Raw genomic sequence first — 23,912 nt, forward strand, 5'->3', positions numbered from 1 at the left:
TCAATAGAGCTAAGAGCCGGCTCTGTAGCCACCGCCAGCTGAAAGCAGGTATCTGGGGTTTGTTTAGATTCTATAATTGAAACTTTGTTGCTTTCAGAGCTCAGAGCCGGGCTGCTGCAGGCAGGGAACCTTGGCTTCCTCCATCACTGGAGCAAGCAAGCCTCCTGCTCGCTTCAGCTGCGTGGCTGCTGGCCGCCATCTTTGTTGGCGGTTAATTTGCATATCTCGCTGATTAGCCAATGGGAAGCATAGTGAAGGTACGGTCAATTACCCTTTTTGTCTTTTATTAGATAGGATATTGTGTTTATTAAAGAGTCAGATAATAGAGAAAGGCAAAATAGATGAAAGACAGACAATCAATGAAAACAAAAGTCACCTGTCCTGTACTTGTACAACTCAAGAGATAATTTCCACTTTCATTATAATGAGGGAGGCAACAGAGTATAGTGGTGAGGTGCTCACACCCTGGACACATACAACTGGAGTTCAAATACCACTTTTACTATCTGGACAAGTGCCTTAACCTCCCTAAGATGCAGTTTACTCAATTATATAGAGTTATTGTAATTCTACCTCATGAGATTGGAAAAACCAATGAGGTAGTGCAAGTACAATAGACTGAAGCTAGTGCCTGACATATCTTAGTACCTAATAAACATCAGATATTATTATTGCTATTTTTCCCCTGTGACTTTTTAATTTTAATAGTCCATTCTCTAAATTTACCTAAAAATTTTTAATTTATCTGAAAAAAAAAAATCCCTATTGATGACACTGTTTTTTTTTAATAATTATAAACAGTATTATCAGTATCCTTGCATAGATATCCTTGCACATCTATTTTCTTAGGATAAATTCTTGGTCAAAATAAATATATATATGACATTCTGACAAATATTACTAACTCCTAAAGGAATGTACCAAGCCTATATAATAAGAGGATAATATGCAAATAGACTGAACGGCGGAATGACCTAACAACTGGTCACTATGACGTGCGCTGACTACTGGGGGCACATATGGAACATCGTGGGCATCGGCTGTGGCGGGATGGTGGAGCAGGTGAGCGGGGGTGCCAGACCAAGGCGGGATGCTAGTTACTGTCATCAGGACGAGCCTCTGGTGGTTACTGAAAATTCTTTGCTCCCGCGTGCCGTGGTCCCACCCGGCGTTTGCACCTGCTGCCGGCACTGGCCCCGCTCACACCCGCTGCCAGCACCGGAGCCGCCATTCGCACCCTCTGCCAGTGCTTGTCCTGCTCACACCCGCTGCCGGTGCCCAGCACTGGTCCTGATCACTCAGCGCCATTAGCAGGTGCAAGTGGCAGTTGCCAGCCCCTATTGCCCCTGAAGGCTTCTACACCTCCCCCTGCTCCTGGGGAGCGATCCGGGCAGCAGCTGCCGCTCATACCCACTGCTGGCGCCAGCCCCAATTGCTCCACGCCATGGCAAGAGGGGCCAGGTGGGGTGCGGAGGATGGGCCGAGACCCGCCCCTGTGCCCACTGCAGCTTCGCAGCCCACAGTTCCTTTCAAAGTGCATAATTTGTGCACTGGGCCCTTAGTTTATATATATCAACCAAAAATGTGTGAGATTGATAAGGTGGATCTGAGTGAGGTATGAGTTTATACGGTTGCCAAGCATAGGCTGTCAGAACCTGAGAAGGGTGAAGAGGACATCCTATAGGGCAGATGGCCCAGGTTGGGGTAGGCATGCAATACACACACAGGAAGTCCATGTGGGGTGTCAAAGCCTGAGCAGTATGAGGAGGGCATTCTGCAGTGGGAAGGGAAGAGCAGTGGCCTGGCATCAAGTCAGAACCTGTTTAGGGTAAAGGAAGACATCAATGCTGAGGGACCACGGTGGTACCACAGGATTCAGAGCCTGAACAGGGTGAGGGAGCCCATGTGAGAAGGATGAGGGTAGCAGCCTGTCACAGTAGTGATGAAGGCATTCACACAGCAGGGTCGCCTGGTATAAGGTGCAAAATGACCGAGCCCGGGCCAGATGCAGAGCGTGTGGGGTGTGGGGCAGTTGCAGCATTGGGGGACGAATCAAACATGTTGAAGATAATGGGAGTTAGGTTTCTCAGAGAAGGAAATGATAAACATGAAAAGGGAGAAAGTCAGAATGAACCCTGTGGAATCTAATTGAAAGTAGAGCTACTGATACGAATTCATGGTTTTCCATTACATATGGATACATATTTAATGTAATAGAATTATATATTTAAATATCAATTTAAATGTTTTAATGTCTAAATTATAAACAACTTTTATAAATAAGATTAATTTGGTAATAGGAATTACGTATTTACATACAAATATTTAATCATGTAAGACTTTAGCTGTCAACATGTGTCCGTGTGTGTGTGTGTGTGTGTGTGTGTGTGTGTACTTCCTAGCTCTCTTTTGGGAGTATTAACATCCTAATTGCAATGAGCACATCTATCACCCAAATCTTGAGTTTCTAAATGCCATTCGCTATTAAAAAGAACCGAGTCTTTAGAGAAATGGCTGATTCCAGGGCTGGGCAGGGAAAGCACAGAAGAGTCCGGAACATCTGTATCAGAGAAATGAAGACATGCTCAAATGATGGGGTCATGTCAAAGGGACAAAGAGCTAGCTCAACAGCCAAGTCTGGGATGTTTTCAGCATCCAAATATGAGAATGGATTATAACCCAAACACAGTCGGTAACCATGAGTTCATACTGAGAAAAAAAGAGAAAATCGCAAGTTTAGTGAGAAAGCATTTCCCCACAAAATTAGAGAAAAAGAGTAGTTTAGTACTCACTACCTTAATCAGCTAACCAAGATGAATATGACCCAATGGGACAATCAAAGCCGTGTATAAGCTGATAAAACACAGGAGAGCCGAGCATGGCTTCCGTCAGCCTGCAGCTGCGCCCCGCCCCCGGCAGGCGGACCGCCCGAGCCCGCGGCGAGCAGCCCGCGGGTGCTCAGCGGGTGGGTGCGCTGATCTGTGCGGTGGAAGGTTTGGGTTGGAGTCCCCGGAGGGGGGAGGGGGGGGATGCGGGGCAGAGGCAACTGATGGATGTTCCTCTCTCCTCCCCTCCTCTCTGAAATCAATAAAAAATAAAATCAACTTGTTGGCAATGTGACAGGAGAAAGGCACCCCCTTAATAAAGGCGGTCACACCCTGATTCCCCTCCGACCCGGGAGTGAGGGACCCCTCCCCACCCTCCCGCCGGGACTGGCTCCTCCCGACCCCCGGCCCGCCGCGCCCCGGCCCCGCCCACCCAGCCGCGCCCCGGCCCCGCCCACCCAGCTGCGCGGGCCATTTAAAGGAGCGGAAGTCGGCGCCGAGAGACTTCCGGCCGCTGGGCGGCGGGAGCCAGCGTGTGGGAATGGCGACCAAGAAGTTGGCGCGGTAGGTGAAGGGCTGCGGGCGGGCGGGCGGGCGGGCGGGGGCAGGTCCGTTTCCTCGGGCGGAGGGCGGCCGGGCGCGGGGTGAGCCTGGCCTGACGGGCTGCTCTCGCTTCCAGGCGGCTGGGCCTGATCCGGAGCCGGGCGGCGGGGCCCGCCCGCGGGCGCCCAGCGCGGAGCGGACGCGGTAAGTAGCGCGCCAGCCGGTGCCCCGGCAGCTCGCCGGCGGCGCGGTGACCGCGGGACGCCCTCGTGTCTTGCAGAGCAGTTGTTCGACTACCTGGTTGTTATTGACTTTGAGTCGACGTGTTGGGAAGAGGGGAAACGCCACCGGACCCAGGAAATCAGTGAGTGACCTGCCGCAGGCCCAGCGGCCTTCAGTGTCATTGTGCAGCGCACAGATGCCAGCAGTCAGCACTTAAAAACAAGATGGCCCGGGAATTAATTAGTCCTTTACTGTAAAACCCGACTCACCAAAAAGAGAGGGAGCAAAACCCGCACGCCTGACCGTGACCTCACAGGAAACGTGTGTTTAGTGGGGGAGGGTAACGAGGGCCTGGGGGTGAGTGGCGAAGGGCAGGCCTGGGTTGGGGTGGTGAACATGCAACACGGACAGTGTCCGACAGGAGTGTATATCTGAAACCTGTATACTTCTGTTAACCAATACATTTTTAAAAATTAAATAAGTGTTTTAGGATTGCATTCAAAATCTAAATTGCATAGAAACTGAAAAATACCTTTGCAAAAAGGAGTAAGTCCATTTTTGCTTCCATATGGATTTTAATGGTGAAAATATATTTGAATTTTAAGTAGATATATTCAACTTTAATATTTCGACATTCTTTGGATAACTTTAATTATAACCATTACATCACACTGCTTTGGTCATTTTAATATGTTTTTACTGAAACACTGATTAAGTGTCAATTGATGATTCTTTCACATAGTTGAATTTCCAGCAGTATTGCTGAACACATCAACTGGAGAGATTGAATCTGAGTTCCATACTTATGTTCAGCCTCAGGAACATCCAATTCTTTCCGAATTTTGCATGGAATTGACAGGCATAAAGCAGGTATGCCCTTCCTTCCTTCTCTTCTCACTGCCCCAGCCCCCAAACAATAAACAAGCAGGTATGATGCAAATATTAAAATTCAGAAGTCAATTTCAAAAAATAAAAGCCATATACCATTTGGAGCTAGGTTTATTCAGTGTTAGAAGAAATAATGTCCCCTCCAGAAGTCCATTAGAATCTTTTTTTTTTTTTTTTTTTTTTTTTAAATATATTTTATTGATTTTTTACAGAGAGGAAAGGAGAGAGATAGAGAGTTAGAAACATCGGTGAGAGAGAAACATCAATCAGCTGCCTCCTGCACATCCCCCAGTGGGGAAGTGCCCACAACCCAGGTACATGCCCTTGACCGGAATCGAACCTGGGACCTTTCAGTCCGCAGGCCAACGCTCTATCCACTGAGCCAAACCGGTTTCGGCTCCATTAGAATCTTTAAAAATTAGAAAGAATAGTGTGGTAAAAATGAATATCAAATCTATTTTATGGAAATTAAATACATCAAATTTCTGGTGGTCTGGATTATTTTTCTGTGCGATTTTAGATTAGTAACCTAATTTTTCTTACTTTATAGAGTTCTAATCATTGAATTATCTCTTTCTCATGTGTTACAACATCTTTTCACCAGGTACATTCTTTGTCAGTAGAACCTCTTCTTTGTTATGTACCTACGGGGCCTAATTACCAGCTGTGTGGCCAATAATTATGAAATTCATTGTTGAATTCAGACTTTGTGACTCTGTTCAGGACCAAGTTGACGAAGGGGTCCCTCTGAAGATTTGCTTATCTCAGTTCTGTAAATGGATTCAGAAGATTCAACAACAGAAGAAAATTATCTTTGCTACTGGGGTTTCAGATCTACCTACTTCAGAAGTCAAGTTGTGTGCATTTGTTACTTGGTCAGGTAAAGAAGTTTGTAGCATCACTCTTATGTAATATGTAATTATCTCTAGTAAGAATTACACTTGTTAACCTTCTGGGCTAGGAAAAGAAATCCAAGTGCCCAACAGAAAAGTAAATTTATTCATATTTTTAAAATTACCATTCTGGGATGCCTGCAAACTTTAAGCCTTAACTTTAAGAATCTTTCTTGATTTTTCCGCTTTGTTCTTCTGAATCTAGGTAAAGATTATTTAGTGAAAACTCTTATCATGCTATTTTATACAATCTTGAATAAAAAGTCCATGTTCAACTCATACCCTTTGCTTTTATTTCACACTTACTAATGTAGCCATCAAGGAAGAAATAGGCCATTTAAAGTAGATCTTTTGTATGCCTGTGATACAGCATTGCCATTAATAGTAATGATAGCAACGCTGTGTCATTGCTGCTTAGCATTATTAGTAAGTATACTTGGTTTCTGTTGCTATGTTTAATTTTTCAATTACATGAATATTCTCTTAGAATGTTAAAAGCAGATAACCTTCTCCATAAGGCCTTATTACTTCACATCTTATTCTTTCTGAAATATTCAGTATGTCTTATTGGATCTTTAATAAATCATTTTGAAGCTTAGTTACCAATCTAATTTCTTAATAAGTTATGTAAAGTGAATAATTGTTAGACATTAACAAGGCAATTAAATCTTACTATTTTATATTAACTACATTATTATAGTGTATATATATATATATATAGTATTACATATTGAGTAATTCTAAATCTTATTATTTTATATCATTTTTCAGCACTTTATAAATGATGATAGCATAAAAATGGCTGGCATCATTGCTTTGTTCTGTTTTAATATACTTAATGCAGACTGGGACTTGGGTGTTTGCCTGGAGTATGAGTGTAAAAGAAAGCAGCTGTTTAAACCTGTGTTCTTAAATGCTTGGATTGATCTCAGAGTAACTTACAAGGTAAGGGTCAAAGGTGGGGGCATGTTCACTTGCCTTCTATTGAAAAATGATTAAACTTTATTCCACACATAGGTATGGATTTCTACAAATAAAATATTTTCTTTTGAAACATTCACATAAATACAATCCTTACAGCATGTAAAGACAACGTAACAAAAATAAGCAATTCAAATCTAGAACTAAAAATTATGAAGAATGGTTCATACATAGTCTTCCAAATAGTAATCATTTTCTTTAACATGTCTTCATTTATTTATTAGATTTTCTATAGGAGAAAACCAAAAGGACTGAGTGGCGCCCTGCAGGAGGTGGGAATCGAATTCTTGGGACGGGAACATTCTGGTTAGTATAATTTATTATGTAAGTAATTTTATTTTTTATAAAGTGTTTTATGTGAATCTCATTTTTGTGATGTCATTAATAAGGAATATACTTCAGCCTAGAAAAAGGTCCTTCTAATCTATACAATTTAAATTATTTCTAAGACTCAAATGACATTTGCGTGTAAGATAAAGATTGCCATCTAACGGCTGTCCAGTTGCTAAAAAAGAATGAAAAAAACTCGCCAATCAAATGGAATTAAACAAATGCCCAAATAATACAGTGGACTAGTGAAAAACTAAGCGAAACTCACAAAACATGGCGCCTCAGAATCTTGGTCACATTTTTGTGACCTAACAGATTTTCACCTCTTCCTCTGTAAATGTGGGAGACCTTGTCCTTCATTGATAAGGCTGCTGCAGCTATCCACAGACCAGCTTATTATCATGGTTAAAACTAGTAATTGGTCATAAAACTAACAGTTCCAATTTCCATTTCAGTGGTGGGTTTTTTGTTGTTGCTGCATTTCTTTTTGTGGTACTACTAAAGATAGTGCTTGATATTTATTTCCTCAGGATTGGATGATTCTCGGAATACTGCACTTCTTGCTTGGAAAATGATCAGGGATGGTTGCTTAATGAAAATTACAAGGTCCTGGAACAAGGTCAGTGGCGTCTTACTCTATTCTGTCATCTCAAATTTCAGAAGTAATTGTAGGTTCATTGGAATGTAGATGTCATGAGTGTAATCATTTATGTCAATCGATGGTGTTTTTCTCTTTTTGTCATATCATATAATGTGTACAAAAGAAATTCTGAATGCACAGTTGCTGAAGCTGTTGGATTTGCTTGTGGAATTATAGGTTCCCACTAAGAAGAATCCCAACATTTTGGGCAGAAATTTGAATACAAATCAAGTTGAAGAAACATCAGTCTGCAACAGAAGCAGTCGAGGTCCCAGCATATGTGATAGGGAGCCTAAAAATACAATACATTATCATGAAAAAGTGCAAATGAGGTCTGATGGTATGAATTCTATAAAAGTAAACCAAGATGAGTTTCAACCAAAGAGCAATTTAAAAGTAGGTCTTCGCAATGTCAAAAACTGTTTCTCTCTCTTGACTACTCAGTCTTCTACTTCTCTGGGGCAGCTGCAGTGCCCCAGCGTTCGTGCACCTATGCAGAAGCAAATCAAAGATGAACATCAAGCATTTCGTGCCAAATATAAGGCTACCACAGCGGATTCTGATTTGGTGCTTGTTTCAACTACCATTTCATCTGTTAATCATGGTTCTGATGTGGAGATGAGTTCTGCTCTCGACTGTTTGCCTATGTTGACTGATTGGGAGGATGTAGCTTTACTGCCAGCATCTCAGCCTGAGCAAAATATAGATGATATGCCGCTCATTAGTGACTCAGACTTAGTTACTTCATTGAAGTCTGGAGAAAGGTTAATGGTTCTAAAAGAATCTGAATTGTTAAGTTATGAGAACTTTGAAAGCACAGAAGAAACTCCTCAACAATCTGAGACCTCTAAGTTGGTTGTGTATAAAAGTCCACATACTACTATTTATAATGTAAAAGAAGCCAAAGATCCAAGGTCAGATGTTTCTAACTTTAAATTACCTGAGTGCAAATCAAGCAGTTTGAACAGTGTTAAGGCCAGTGTGTCTTACCCTTCAGTTCTGGGGAAATGTCTTCTTGTAGGTGGTACTAAAAGGAACCCACCCAGTCCCCCACCTGTCCCCCTAGCAAAAAAGCAGCCCTTCACTATTCATGAAGAAAAGCCGACATCATGTGATGGCTCCCCAGTGAGGTTTCGGAAGCTCCTCTCCTCTGTCTTCACTCCTACAGTTAACCTACGAGAGCCTTGGAAGAGTGGGAAGGTGACACCTCCATTATGCAGGTGTGGCCGGAGGTCTAAGAGACTTGTTGTTTCTAATAATGGACCAAACCATGGGAAAGTCTTCTACTGTTGCCCTATTGGGAAATACCAAGAAAACAGAAAATGTTGTGGTTATTTCAAATGGGAACAAACACTTCAAAAGGAGAGGGCCAACAGCACAATTTGGTCTCATTCCTCAGGGGCACTCACCTCTAGTTCTCCAGAAATAAGCCATGTTTGTGACCAAAAGGTAAATGTTTCTACTAAAAATGCTTTGAGACTCAGACCTTCAATGAGGAATTGATGAACTTTATATCTAAACTATGTTTTTACTTTAGTATGATGTTTGATGTAAAGAGAAAAGCATATAGGGCTGCAAGTTACGAGAACAGCATTATCTGAGCTCTGTAGACTGCACTTGGACTATTACATACACACACACACACACACACACTGAAAATAGAGAAACAAATTTCACAGGTTTCTAATTTCAGTCACCAGCCATCTAACTTTTGTCTTTTGTTCATGTATGAATCTTGATTGTACCTTGAATTCCCAAACATGAGTAATCTTAAAATGCCTAACACTATTTTATTTATATTTCATATATTGGCATTTGCCAAATTTATCACACTTTGAAGAACCACAAGTGAAATATTTTATAAACTGAATTTATTAAATACTAGAGGCCCGGTGCATGAAATTTGTGCACAGGTAGGGTTCCTAGACCTGGCTGGCGATCAGGGCCCATCAGGTTCCCAGCCTCCCTGTCTCCTCCTTCCCTCGCTCCCTCAGTGCCCCTCCGCTGACACTGATCACCTGCCATGTTCTCCGCCACCCCCTGCTGGTCAGTGCACATCATAGTGAGTGATTGAACTCCTGGTAGAACTCCCGAGGGGACAATTTGCTTATTAGCCTTTTATTATCTACTAGAGGCCCGGTGCACAAAAATTTGTGCACTCGGGGGGGCGGGGGGTCCCTCAGCCCGGCCTGTGCCCTCTTGCAGTCTGGGACCCCTCAGGAGATAACGACCTGCTGGCTTAGGCCTCCTCCCGGGTGGCAGAGGGCAGGCCCAATCCCTGGGTGCAGCCCCTGGTCGGGCTCAGAGCAGGGTCGATTGGGGGGTTGGGGCACCACCCCCTGTCACGCACAGAGCAGGGCCCATCAGGGGGGTTGGGGCTCCGTACCCTGTCATGCACAGAGCAGGGCCCATCAGGGGGTTGGGGAGCTCCCTCCTGTCACGCACAGAGCAGGGCCCATCAGGGGGTTGAGGAGCTCCCCCCGTCACAGAGTAGGTCCAATAGGGGAGTTGGGGCACCGTCCCCTGTCACAGAGCAGGGCGGATCAGTGGGTTGGGGTGCCGCCCTCTATCACCCACAGAGCAGGGCCAATCGGGATTGGGGCGCCGCCACTGTCACACTCAGGGCAGGGCTGATGGGGAGGTATGGCTCTACCCCATCACACACAGAGCAGGGCCTGTGGGGGGGCGGGGGGGGGGGAGTTGGGGCACCGCCCTCTATCACCCACAGAGCAGGGCCGATCACGAGGTTGGGGCGCCGCCACTCTCACACTCAGGGCCGATGGGGAGGTTATGGCTCTACCCCGTCACACAGAGCAGGGCCCAGGGGGGTGGGGGTTGGGGTGCCACCCCCTGTCACACACAGAGCCGCAGGACGATCAGGGTGTTTGGGCGCTGACCCCTGTCATGCTGATCCTGGTGCCGGGAGGCCTCTCGGCTCCGCTGATCCTGGTGCTGGGAGGCATATTACCCTTTTACTATATAGGGTAGAGGCCTGGTGCATGGGTGGGGGCCAGCTGGTTTGCCCTGAAGGGTGTCCTGGATCAGGGTGGGGGTCCCCACTGGGGTGCCTGGCCAGTCTGGGTGAGGGGCTGAGGGCTGTTTTCAGGCTGGGGGTGACTGAAGCTCCCAACCGCTCCTTTTTTCCTTTTTTTTTTTTTTTTATTCTGGGCCAGCTTTAGCTTGAGGCTTGGCTCCAGCTCTTAGGCCTCCGCTCCTGAAAGTAGGTTTCTAGCCTTTGCTTACAATGTTGCGATCCTGCTGGCTGAAGTCCGGCGGTATTTGTTACAATGTTTGAAACTGCAGGCTCAGAGGCCTGCAGCCGCAGGCAAGGAACGTTGGTTTCCTCCGTCACTGAGGCAAGCAAGCCTCATGTTAGTTTCAAGCTGCTTGGCTGCTGGTCGCCATCTTGGCTGACAGTTAATTTGCATATCTCGCTGATTAGCCAATGAAAAGGGTAGCGGTCGTATGCCAATTACCATGTTTCTCTTTTATTAGTGTAGACTAGAGGCCCGGTGAACGAAATCCATGCGTGTGGGGGGGTGTCTCTTAGCCTGGCCTGCACCCTCTCCAATCTGGGACCCCCTTGGGGGATGTCCAACTGCTGGTTTATGCCCGATCCCTCTTGCAATCTGGGACCGCTGGCTCCTAACTGCTCGCCTGCCTGATTACCCTTCACACTTCTGCCTGCCTGCCTGATCACCCCTAAACCCTCTGCCTGCCGGCCTGGTCGCCCCTACCTTGCCCCCCTGCTGGCCTGATTGCCCCTAACTGCCTCTGCCTCGGCCCCCAGTCTGGCCTCACTCTGTGGGAGGTGACCTGGCGGATCAGGGGAAGGCATCACCCCCATCACCCCACTGCTGCTGCCACTGCCGGCCTGAGCCTCGGCCCTTGCAGCTGCTGTGGCTTTGTCTGGAAGGACGTCCAGAAGATGTCCACTCTAATTAGCATATTACCCTTTTATTAGTATAGATTTGAGGACCATTACAAACATGCAGAACTTAAAGAAAACACATGGCCCGTTCTGGTTTGGCTTAATGGAGAGAGCATTGGCCTGTGGACAGAAGGGTCCTATGTTCGATTCTGGTCAGGGGCACATGCCTGGGTTGTGGGCTCGATCCCCAGTAGGGGGCCTGCAGGAGGCAGCTGATCAGTTATTCCTATCATTGATGTTTCTATTTCCCTCTCCCTTTCTCTCTGAAATAAAAAAAATAAAAAATAAAAATAAAAAAAACACATGATCTTCACTTTGGGCTTTGTCATTTTACAGATCCTTTGTGCAGTATTTTAACTTCCCTCAACTTTCCTTTACCCACCCTTAAAATGCAGTCTATTTTGGGGAAGACGATCAGGAAAGTGATTCTAGTGGGTATAAGGTTTTTTTGGAGGGGATAGGGTCATGAAAATATTTAAAAATTGAGCATGGTGATGGTTGTACCACTCTGAATTTACTTTAAAAAACCAACTCAGTATATGAGTCATATCTCAACAAAGCTGTTCTTTTATTTCTTTTTAAATAAAGACCAGTCTTATAATCAATTGCAGATCTTTTCAGAGGCCCCCCCCCAGGATTTGCTTACCGTGTCCCGAACTACGGCTGCAACTCCCAGTTGCCTCCAGTCCTGGTGGATCTGGATGGTGTGGTTTGCAAAGGAGAAGGTGGCAAGAGGCTTGTGGAATTTCTGCAACCTCATTCCCACAGTCTCATAGGGCACCAGAGCCATTTCCACTGTGCCAGCTCTCTGCTTGCTTTAACCTGTTGGGTTAAAGAATCCTGCATGCTCTGGCCAGAAAGTGCATTCTCTCTTAGGTGGCCCAAATGCTTTTTTTAAAGGTCGTTTTTTGAATTCAAAAGAATAAATAGAGATGTGGATAGTTTTTGTTGAATTCCTTTTACATGGTTCTTCCAGTCTCCTGGGAAGTGAGATGTGGCTCTGAATTCATCACAAAGGGTGTGTTTGGGCAAAAGCACCCAGAACGGCACAACTCCTGCAGGGTGCCCTACACACTTTGCTGTCAGGACTCAGGGGGGCTGGAGGGTGAGCGAGGCGGCGATGCCAGCACAGGACCCGGGAGAAGGTAGTGCTTTCTACACTGCCCAGGCCCACGTGGACTGCAGCTGCACCTGCTGAGGTGGGCAGGGTGTTTCTGCTGTTTTGTTTTGGTCTGGCCTCCACACGTCAGCCACAGGCCTGTGCCTGCACTGAGACTGAACGGTTCAGTGGTCATACTTTTTTGGTGGACGGTGGATGGTGGACGCACTCTCACCTCCCGGTGACTGGCAGTTAGACACTGGCAGCTCCGAGTCGCTCGCGGGGAGAGTGCAGCCCTAGGTCCAGAACAGACTCTGGCGTCCTCGGCTAGGAGGCCTCCCTGGGCTAGGGGCCGCCAGCAATTTGAAGGCTGGCCACGCCCCATGATCATGGCGGGGGTCCCCTCATGGTGACCGTTCTTCCCGTTCTCTCAGCTCCCTAGCCTGTTGTTCGGTCATCCATCTGGTCGTTTTGGTCATTATGGCCCCTGCCCCTGGCTTTTTATATATTAGGATATATATAAAACCCTAATATGCAAATAGACCAAACAGTGGAACAGCCGAACAACCAATCGATATGACATGTGCTGACCACCAGGGGGGTCATGGTGGAACATGGTGGCTGTAGGCAGCAGGCGGCAGAGCACGGAACATGCGGGCATCGGCTGTGGTGGGATGGTGGAGCAGGTGAGTGGGGGCGCCAGACCAAAGCAGGGGCACTGGTCACTGTCATTGGGGAGAACCTCTGGTGGTTACTGAAAATTCTTTGCTCCCACGTGCCGTGGTCCTGGTCCCACCAGGTGCTCGCACCTGCTGCCGGCACCAGTCCTCCTCGCACTGCTGCCAGCGTTGGAGCCACCACTCACACCTGCTGATAGTGCTGTCAGTGGGTGCAAGCGCGGCTGCCAGCCCCGGTTGCCCCTCAGCCCTTCTCCACCTCCCCCTGCTCGTGAGGAGCGATTGGGGCTGGCAGCCTGCCTCTCACACCCGCTGCCAGCGACAGTCCTGCTCATACCCACTGCTGGCGCCGGAGCTGCGCTCGCACCCACAGCTGGTGTCTGGTGCCAGTCCCGGTCACTCAGCACCAACAGTGGGTGCGAGCAGCAGCTGCTGGCCGCCATTTGCACCCGCTAGCACCAGCCCCACTTGCACCCGCTGCTGGCACCAGCTCCAATCGCTCTGCGCCATCAGCAGGTGTGAGTGGGGCTGCTGGCAGACAGGATTGGGGGACCACGGTGGGAGGGGCCAGGTGGGGGTGTGGAGGATGGGCCGGGACCCACCCCTGTGCCCACCACAGCCTCACGGCCCACAGTTCCTTTCAAGGTGCAGGAATTCATGCACTGGGTCCCTAGTATAGGATAATAAGCAATAATAGTATATGATATCTTTCTTTTATAATTAAACCTTAAAATTAATTTTAAACTATTTATTTGAATAAAAATATGACTAATAAAAATCCCTAGCTTATTTTTCAGGTCAATATTTCTTCTTTGAGAATTATGGTAATTTGACTTTTTTGTGCTTCTAAAAACTTACAAGTTATTCAGTTTTGTTTCAATGCTTGAAGATTGGTTCTGATTTGTATATTATCAGCATATTAGAAGAATTGTTCAACTAAGATTTGAAAACCAACAGGTCAGAGATTTGGTCCATAAACTGCTTCTATATTATACGTTTTAAAATTTCTCGTCAATTGATGGTATTCTTTTTGTATTATCAAGTTATAAGAACACTGACACCAATGCGGAGGAATTTACTTTTTTCTTTTTAACATATTTATTGATTTCAGAGAGGAAGGAAGAGAGAGAGAGAAACATCAATGATGAGAGAGAATCATTGACTGCCTCCTGCACGCCCCCAATGGGATCGAGCCCGCAACCCAGGCATGTGTCCTTGGCCGGAATTGAACCTAGGACCCTTCATTCCGCAGGCTGACGCTCTATCCACTTAGCCAAACTGGCTAGGGCAAGAATTTACTTTTTTATTTCAAAATTCAGCCTCTTATGTTATAACCACAAGGTATTTCAAATCAGTAGTTTATAAGCATCATATTTTTATCACCTCTTCGTAATCTGGTGGTTTTTACAGTCTTTGTTTTATGGGTGCTGTGATAATTAATGGAATGGATTTAAATAGATTCCCATTCTTTCTTCCTCAGTTCATTTCTTTTTATCTTCCCACTGATAGTCTTTGGCAGCTCTTGAACAAATTCTACCTGTTGGAATCAAGAGAAGAAAATTAGCCCAGAAGTTTTCCTTTTTAGACAAAGTCAAATTATATGAACTCTAGGTGGAGAATAGGACACACATTGGGATGAGATTTTGGTAACACCAAAAAGGGAGAAAAAGGGATACTGTTGAGATTTTTCTTGACATTTAATATTTTACTGTAGGTCTGATGATGAGCCAGATGACCCAACAAATTCGATTTAAGAGTTTCATTTAATCTCATAAGTTCTGATTCTTATCCATGTCATTTGCTATAGTATGTTTGAAGAGAATGTTCATTAAAATAAAATAACAAGTTTTCCAGAACACTAAGCAAATATAATTAGAATACCTACCTTTCTGGGGTATTTGTAAGGTGCTGTAGTTTTTTTTACATGTTCCTGAATCTCTTTTTTCAGTTGTTCTTGGCCGTGTGACTTGTAATTGGGGTTCAGAACAATAAAAGCCTTTACTACCTAAAATAAATATTTGAAACACAGTAAGATCATTTGTGTATTTTCATGCTTTAGTGCAGGGGTCCTCAAATTACGGCCCATGGGCCACATGCAAATACAAATATTGTATTTGTTCCCGTTTTGTTTTTTATACTTCAAAATAAGATATGTGCAGTGTGCATAGGAATTTGTTCATAGTTTTTTTTTTTAAACTATAGTCCGGCCCTCCAACGGTCTGAGGGACAGTGAACTGGCCCCCCGTTTAAAAAGTTTGAGGACCCCTGCTTTAGTGTGTCTTGTTTACTTTCTCTGACTGGGAATCTAAATGCTTGGTGGAAGGCAAGGAGGTTTAACAGGGTTTGATCCTAGATCTGGGCTCTTTAGTCAGCCAGGTGGCTCTCAGACCTTCTGTTCTGTATCTAATACAAGAGAGGTTCTGGGACCCCTGCTTTGTTTATGATCTACCCTTGAACCTTCTCATCTAACTGCATTTTGAACTCCACTTTCTTACCTGTCTCTGTCCTTGTCGAAAAGTTTCCTATTGCCCTGGCCGGTTTGGCTCAATAGATAGAGCATCAGCCTGCGGACCAAAGGGTCCAGGGTTCAGTTCTGGTCAAGGGCATGTGCCTAGGTTGCAGGCTCCTCCCCAGCCCAGGCCTTGGTCGGGGCTTGTGCAGGAAGCAACCAATCGATGTGTTTCTCTCACATCGATGTTTTTGTCTTTCCCTCTCCCTTAAAATCAATGGAAAAATAACCTCAGGTGAGAATTAACCAAAAAAAAAAAAAGTGTCCTGTTGGAAACGGCAATACACAAAGCACAGTCTCCAGGCTGATGGAACCTAGCTTCTAGCCCCACCTATGACAGTTCCCACTGGGCCTGCCTTATGCTTGGTGAAGGAACACTGCGTTGAGGCCATGCACTCTACTCCAGACACTTCTGTTGGCACAAGGTTGTGAAGATGCCCACAGTCGCTTTGCTATTCTCTGGCCCACTTGCCTGACCCTGAGGAACAAGAGTAGATGTGGGGTGGCCTTGCTCTCTAATTGGCAGAACACAGGGAAGCTTTCATTACTCTATGCTCAGAAATCTTGTTCAAAGTTCACCCTTCCATGAACTGTTTTTGTAAAGCTCTGCCCAGAGTGTTTGGACCTTTAATGGAGAAGGCAGAAGGCCACCCTCCTGTGTAGCCACTTGAAGAGTGTACTGAGATTCTAAGTGGTACCCCAACACTGCCTTCCCGAGAGGCAACTCGGTGAGTCAAATAGCAATGCGCCACCAAATCCAGCCCCCAGCCAGTACTCTGTGCGGGGCGCTTCCTTGGCACGGCCCAGGCGGCGCCTGCAGCTTTTATGATGAAATATCCTGCACTGAACAGGCTGAGACATTACAGGTAGGAAAGCGGAGTTTGAGACGTGAACAAGTTCAGCTTGAAGGTAAGCTGCCCACGTTACCATCCACCATAGTCGGAGAGCAAATATCGATTGAAAATGAACTGTTTGAAACAATAAGCTACTCTGGACAACCAGTTAGGAGAAATGATCATTGTATACCAATGAGCAGTTTTATAACGTTTTATGAATAATTATTCAATTTTGTCTTTACCAAAACCCTTTGAACATTTCTAACTTACATGTGCAATGGGGCAATTGTGCAACTGTGTGTATTATATGCATGTATATAAATTTATCCTATCTATATTTTGACATTTCTTAAAATCATTTGTATTTATGCCTGCTCTGCTACTTTTATCAACATTGTTATGAATTTTTTGTTTTTAAAAAGTATCCTTACTGGCCCTGGCCGGTGTGACTCAGTTGGTTAGGTGTCATCCCATGTACCGAAAGGCTGCTGGTTCAGTCCTCAGTCAAGGCACATGCCTGGGTTGTGGCTCGATCCCCAGTACAGGGTGTGAAGGCAGCTGATGTGTTTCTCACACTGATGTTTCCCTCTCTTCCCTCTCTCTCTAAAATCAATTAAAAAAATTTTTTTTTAAATTTATCCTTGTTATAAGTGAATTGTTCACTGAGAGGCAAATTATATTTAGAACTAATGTTTGTAATTACTGATTTGCATATTGTGACTTCTACACCTTGGATAAAATCTTTTAAAAAGTCTTTTATAAACCATTATAGAAAATGATAAATTAATAAGGAACAACCTGACCTGGTGAAGAGCATGGACCCAAATGTAACAACCTGGGTTCCCGTCATACTTGGTTGTATGATCCTGGCCAAGTTAGGGCACCTCTCTGTGCCTCAGTTCCCTTCTCTAGGAAAGCAGGATGTAGGGCTTACAGAAATACCTGGAACATACTAAGTCCTCAAAAACATTAGGTGTTATTAGTTGTAATAGGAGGAGCACAGATTTTTTTAGCCCTAAGTGTGCTTCAAATTTTTCTGAAATACTATGCAAGTTAGCATCTGTCAAGTTAGCATCTGGGTGGACACAATGATGACTGAGACTGGGGGCGGGTTCAGGTTCACGAAACCCTTCTGGTGGAATTCAGTGCAAAGGGACAAACTTCCGCCATCGCTGAAGTTTATAGGAAAAGTCTATGGTTGTACTATTCCAAACGGCAGCCACTAGTCACATATAGCTATTTACATTCAAATTAAAGTGGAAGATAATAAAATTTCCTCAGTCGTACAAGGGTGGCTACTGTAGTGGATGGTGCAAATACAGAATAATTTCATCATTGCATTTGTCTAGTGGCCCTCAAATTCCACAGAGCTGTGTGATCCAAAAAATTAGGAACCCAGCAACCTGGAAAAACATTTCTCTGCTCTGTATTTCACCATTAAACAGCACTTCACACCTAGATGTTCTCTTCAGAAGTGACAGTGGTAACAAAGCCACCCACCCCTTTGTTCCTGTTTGAAGTGGTGTCTTTTAAAGAAGCCTTGTGGAAAACACACTTTTTTGAAAATTGTGGAAATGTAGCTAAATAGGCAAATTAAGTCATTGGCTGAAAATAAAATTTTAAAAGCAAAGTAATAGGCCTGGCTGGTGTTGTTAAGTGGTTAGAGCATCAGCCTGTGCATCAAAGGGTTGGAGGGTTGATTCCCGATCAAGGGCATGTACCTGGGTACTCATTTTACCCGAGAAAAATTAAGTTATCATAAAACTGTCAAAGTACTTATGTTTAGCAAATAGCATTAGGAATTTTAAAGTTAAAACATTGCAAAATAGACAATAGTGTGAAAATGCACATAAGTTGCAAAACTGTGGTAGGTAGATAAAAATGATCAATATTTTGGATATTGTCCTAAAGTCTTCATCTTATCTGTTTGGTAAATTCTTCTGGAACGTGCTACTCAGTGCAAGGCCTGGAGGACGAGGAGCACAGCCAGGACAGGCCTGCCACCAGGGGGAACCCAGGACACCCCCCCACAGGAGGCGTTGCGCTCACCCACACTGGCAAGTGGAACTGGTCAATCTCTCCCCCTCACTTGACCCCTGTGCGGGAAGGGGGGACCAACACCCACTTTGTTGCCTTATACTCTGGGATATGAGCTGACTCCCAAGCCAACCCAGTCCTAAAGGCTCAGCTGTCAAGTTAGCATCTGGGTGGACACAATGATGACTGAGGCTGGGGGCGGGTTCAGGAGGAGCCGAGACTCACGAAACCCTTCTGGTGGAATTCAGTGCAAAGGGACAAACTTCCGCCATCGCTGAATCTGTTCCTTGTTCTTATCCATCTGGAATATTGTAAGTCTGCCTGGCAGAGGGCACCTGAAGAGTAGCATGGAACCTTTACCCACACTGCCAGGTGGTCAGCCCCATAGCAGGGAGCTGTCAGGACTCCTGTCTTATTTAGAGCCTATTTCCTGAACCTCTGCTTATTGACCTCCACGGCCTGCTTCTGGCTGCCTCGGCTCCTGTCTCTGACCTTGCTCCCACCCAGCCTGTTCTCCTCGGCCACTCCGGGACTGTGTAGTTCCCAGACCTCGGGGCACCAGCGTGTTCCTGTCCAGCTGACCTCTGACACCCTGCCTGGTGCAAACTGGGCTGTTGGCATTCATGCCGTCTTTGCCCTGGCCCTCCATGGAGAGGGTTAAAATTCCTTAGAGTATGTTTTGTGGTTTTATTCTGTAGCAATTCTTCCTATCTGACTTGCACAGTAAGTGAATGAATCATGTGGGTAGTTCTGTCCCAGTGAACTATGATTTAAGGTATGTGTCGGGCTGCTAACACATTATCAAGTGGAGACGAATCGTTCTTTTACTTCTCCTCTGATGGGGTCTGGGCTACTGACAGCAGCCGACTCTGCCACCGCAGGATGCTCCGCCAGGGCACTCTCCACCTCAAACGGTCCAATTCGGTAACTGGAGGGAAGACACACAACAGACATTTATGACGTGAGCAGCAGGTTCCCCCCGGAACACTGATGACCAGTTCACGTAGACAAATGCACAGCTGAAGAAATTACCCGGAGGATAATATGACATCATCCGATCTCCCAACAAACCAGAAATATCCATCTTCATCCATGTAGCCTCTGTCCCCAGTGATATAGTTGTTGCCTCGGAGAGTTGAAGCTGTTTTTGTAGGATTATCCTGTGAAACAAATAACATTTTGTTTAGTGAATGTGACTTTTCTGTTCCATTGAACTCAAGTGCTCAGGAGAAAGAAGTCTGGTACCTTTGAGAAGCCTTAGATGGAAGAGGAGCCAGCATGCGACATACGGAAGGTGAACTATAGTTACAAAGACCAGGCATGCTTCTACCCAGAGAATTCTGTAGGTAGATCACAAAGTACCCACTGCAGGAGCTCGAGCTCAGAGGAGCAGGCTGCCTTTGGCTAAGTGGCTAATATCGAACACTGGGAGGAGTGAGAGAAGGAACACTCAGAGTTCAAAGAAAGAACCAACACCTAATAATTCAAAGGACAGCCAGTGGTTTTTATGGTATTTTGTCTGGTTTTACACGGAAATAGGATTGGTCCTGTAACTTGGGCAGGAAGAAAAATGATGTGTTGCTAAATTATTTAAAATTCACCAAGTAGAGCCTGGGCCTTGGATGAATTGGTGTAAACCTTGCACTCATTTGTCTACTGTGATTAGGGAGGGGAATACATTTGTAAGGAGCTTGGAAGGCCCTTAGTGGAAGAAGTGCACTTGCGTTACTGCCCCGTTCTCTATCCCTCTCACCCCTGCAAGAAGGGAGGCCACTCATTGGATCCCAGGGAAATGATGTGGTGTTGGATGGCAGAGAGGCCCAGTGTGAGTAAGAGGCATCTTCCTTCTGGGCTGCCCTCTGCCTGCAGCGTGGCCCGGAGGCGTGGTCTAGCCTGGGGAGCCCGAGCCCTTCTCCACCAAGCATGGGGGTGCTTTTCCGTTCTCTGTCTTAGGACATGGGTCTCTCAAGAAAAGGCCAAGTACCTATCCGAGGTATGCTTTGTGGCAAGTAGAGATCATGACCAAGGACTTTTGAGAAACAAATAGAAAAGAAGACGTTATTTAATGAGCCTCTTACTACGTAATGAGTGAAAAGGCCAAGTGGTCGCTTAGGTACAACTTGAAAGCCAATGTCTCCTTCTTGTCCAGGAGGTAGAACATTGCCATTTGCATCTAAAATCTAGGATAAAACAGAACAATTTAAGGGAATTTTTACTTAATGCCACCTCTTAATCTTTGCTTTGCTTGTTTTGTTTTGACTTATTGCCATTTAAAAAATCCAAACAAATTTTAATACTTTAAATTCTTAAGAGAAATGTACTTAGTTAAATTCTTATTGCAAAACATATAAAATGCAGGTTAGCAACATGTGAAAAAAAAGAATAAAAGTTTTCTTTAATTCTACCATCCAATAATCACATTTTGGAAATATTTTTGGAGACAATATAGACATAGGAAAAAATAGGATCATTTTATAATGTATTGTTTTTGCAAAATGCTTGTATCATTTAGCAATATATCTTGATTGTCGTTTCCTCTGAAATAGACATTCACTACTGGTTTTCAAACTCTGTGGGACAAACAACACCTGACTTCGGCAGCGCAGCGCGATGTCAGGAACAGCGGGAACAGTGGAGGGTCAGCCCTTTCAAGCCTTGCCCTCCGACCCTTCCCCAAGCCCCTGAGTAGTGAGCATTTATTGAGCACTTATTCTAAGCACTAAATCTGAATGCTTTATGAATTGCAGACGTCTCATTTCCTTCAGTCCTTACAATAGTCCTGCTTGGTTAGAACTGTTGTGACGCTCATTTTACACACGAGGAGACTGAGGTGCAGAAGGTTAACAACAGCATGATTGCGCTGACTCAGAGCTCAGCACTCAGGCCCAGACCCTGCCCTTGCATCGACACTCTGGAAGCTCTCCAGGAGCACAGTCCAAGGTGGTTTTGTTTTGGCCTCACCCAAGGATGTTTCAGAGAGAGTGAGGGGGAAAGGAAGGAGAAAGATGGAGTGAGAGGGAGAAACATTGACGTGAGAGAGAAACATTGATTGGTTGACTCCCATACAAGCCCCAACCAGGGATCAAACCACAACTTTCTGGTGTATGGGATGAAGCCCTAACCAAGTGAGCCACCCAGCCAGGGCATTTCCCAGGCTGATTGCTTATCTTATGTACCACATTTTACTCTAAATGACTTTAGCTGTTCTCAAATATGAACACTCAACAGCTTTTATATTCACTCACCAAGAGCCTTTAAGCCTGAGATGTGGCTTGTGTGGAAAAGGAGGACATAATTCGTAGCTGGCACTTTACAGAGGGAAGAGGGCTTAAGTCCTCAATGGGAAACTTGAAAGGCAAAGGAATTGTAAATGTAAAGTCTTACCATTTAGTTCTTGTAAATAAAAAATATGGATTCCCACCCAGTCACCTAAAGAAATACTTGGTTCCAGGTATGAAGGAATTACTGACAGGAGGAGGCGTTTAGGAGTTGCACATACTCTAATGACTGGGGAGAGACAAAATGCTTTGTCTCTGGAGAGTCACATTCCTCACAGCTCAAGGCCCCAAGATGTTAAACAAGAACATGAGGAGCCGGGGCCTTTAAGTTGCACGAACTTGATATCCAGCTGGTTGGGACACAACCCCAGATACCAGAGTGGGTGCGGCTGCTCGTAGCTAGGCACCAGCTCACCAGACTCCCCACGCGAACAGCAGCCAGACCCGAACCGCTAGGCAGTCCCACCTTTGGACAGGTTCCCACAGCAAGTGAGAGGGGAGGAAAGGGCCCAGCATCTGCTTTATAGAAACAGGGATGTCAGCAATCAATGTCACCTAAACTTTCTCAAACTTACCTGATCACGGGAACTACCTGGATGCTTGTTTCAAACACAGATTTCAGGCTCCCACCCTAAACCCATTGACTCGGACTCTCCAGGGAAGGGACTGGAAAAATCAGCATTTTTAGCAAGTGCCCATGTGATTCTTATGCTTGAATAAGCTTGGGAAGCATTGGTCTTATCTACAGCTCTCCGTTAAGTTTGGTCTGGGCTCTCTGTCAGTTTGTCCGCTTAGCGTTTTTGTTGCTCCTGTTTTCTTTTGTATAGCAGGTAAGTTCCTTTCCTATCCCTAGCATTGGCTGGGTTGATTTAAGAATAGTCCTAACCTGTACAAGGGCACTGGTGGGATATATGAGGTCACTCGGGGATAGGGGTGGAGAGGGCAGAGGTTACAGGCCCGCCTGCGGGAAGAGGGAGAATGCTGCAGCCTCTCCTGCCCACGTGACTCGCCAGGAGGCAGTGGTGCTGTGTGGAGCACAGACTGGACTAGGTCGCTTGGGGTTGAGTCCCAGCACCAGCAGCTCCTGTCCAACCTCAGGTACATTCTTTACCCTCGCTGGGCCTCATCTGTAAGTGGTTCTAATATTACTCTGTCTCTCATGGGCTCCTGGAGATTAAATGGGTTAATATTTATAAAATGCTTAGAATTACTTGGCACAAGTAACTAACTGCTTTTAAAAAAATGGGTGCTTCAGCAGCACATATACTAAAATTGGAACAGAAAAAAAATGGAGACCAACAAACTATCGTTTCTAGTCCATTTCCATCTTTCCATGGAAGTTAAGATAGTATGAAGTTATCACCCAAACTAGGAGTATAGGGGAAGGGAGCAGTGGGGTGGGAACTGCAGGCTGTTTAATCTCCTGGAGGTGTCTGCACAACCTTAACGTCAAAAGCAGGCGAAGGCTTTCCCATTGAGCCAGGCTTAATTTTCATTCCCTTAAAATGTCCACAGATCAGCACCTAGTCAAGAAGAAAGGATAAAGTAACGTTACCAGTAACATAAAACTTATTCATTTACCCACCATGTTTCTGAGAACTTAGTAGGAACCAGGTTCAAAATAAAACACTCTGCACTCACGTCTATCTAATGAAGTACAGAGATGGACACTAAGTAAAATATATATAATAAAGTTATAACACTGGATACATTTATAATCACTAAAATACCCATATTTATGAAAACATTATACTCATATTACCCTGATACTTATGCTGTTCCTATTTAATAAATTTGTCAATTTTAATTTATGTTTGGTATTTTTATTGTTGACTAGCTACTACATTCTTATGGTTTATAAGTTGGTGCATTGTAAAAAGATACACTTTGAAAACATTCTTTCAGCTTTTCCCTTATCTGTTCCATCTTACCCCCCTTTCCTACATAATTACCACTTCTGTTATTTTTTTCATTTTCTTTAGAATTTCTTATTCCTATTTCTACAAGCTCTTTAGATGACCCTAAAGTATGCTTGTCATGGTGTTGTCCACCAAACTCATAATGTTTTAAGTAATAAGCAACTCAACATTTTCAATTTTGAGGCAGCCTTGACTAAGTAAGTTCCCTATTATATACAGGGAAATCTTTTTATAACTCTAGTAATTTTTTTCATTTAAAAATATTGTAATGCCTTTACCTTGATCAGTTATATAGCAGTTTTTC

The 23,912-nt window shown here is 44.9% G+C and overlaps 2 protein-coding genes across 15 annotated transcripts in view; one reads left to right on the forward strand and one right to left on the reverse strand.

The window, feature by feature from the left end:
• The first annotated feature begins 3,336 nt into the window (after positions 1–3,336).
• Positions 3,337–9,203, forward strand: ERI2 (ERI1 exoribonuclease family member 2). 13 transcript variants are annotated; one of them, XM_036308220.1, is made up of 9 exons: positions 3,343–3,389; positions 3,505–3,572; positions 3,649–3,732; positions 4,333–4,460; positions 5,202–5,358; positions 6,216–6,316; positions 6,577–6,658; positions 7,213–7,301; positions 7,500–9,203. In XM_036308220.1, the coding sequence occupies exons 1-9, from the start codon at positions 3,367–3,369 to the stop codon at positions 8,823–8,825; spliced, it is 2,058 nt and encodes a 685-aa protein (XP_036164113.1). In that variant the 5' UTR covers positions 3,343–3,366; the 3' UTR covers positions 8,826–9,203. The 13 variants fall into 13 exon arrangements, with proteins under 13 accessions (XP_036164116.1, XP_036164113.1, XP_036164124.1 ...); XM_036308231.1 differs by having other exon boundaries at positions 7,447–7,587; XM_036308223.1 differs by lacking the exon at positions 3,505–3,572 and having other exon boundaries at positions 3,337–3,389; positions 5,083–5,358.
• Positions 9,204–14,229: 5,026 nt separating this feature from the next.
• ACSM3 (acyl-CoA synthetase medium chain family member 3) overlaps positions 14,230–23,912 on the reverse strand; it is a 69,308-nt gene continuing 59,625 nt past the window's right edge. For both annotated transcript variants that reach the window (XM_036308235.1, XM_036308234.1), the window contains 6 exons: positions 23,132–23,212; positions 20,490–20,591; positions 19,444–19,571; positions 19,240–19,339; positions 14,915–15,034; positions 14,230–14,566 (listed from right to left, as the gene is read on the reverse strand). In XM_036308235.1, the coding sequence (XP_036164128.1) occupies positions 14,480–14,566; positions 14,915–15,034; positions 19,240–19,339; positions 19,444–19,571; positions 20,490–20,591; positions 23,132–23,212 (618 nt within the window). In that variant the 3' untranslated portion in view covers positions 14,230–14,479. The remainder of the gene's footprint in view (positions 14,567–14,914; positions 15,035–19,239; positions 19,340–19,443; positions 19,572–20,489; positions 20,592–23,131; positions 23,213–23,912) is intronic.

This window comes from Myotis myotis, unplaced genomic scaffold, assembly GCF_014108235.1.
Source record: "Myotis myotis isolate mMyoMyo1 unplaced genomic scaffold, mMyoMyo1.p scaffold_m19_p_5, whole genome shotgun sequence".
Lineage (NCBI taxonomy): Eukaryota > Metazoa > Chordata > Mammalia > Chiroptera > Vespertilionidae > Myotis > Myotis myotis.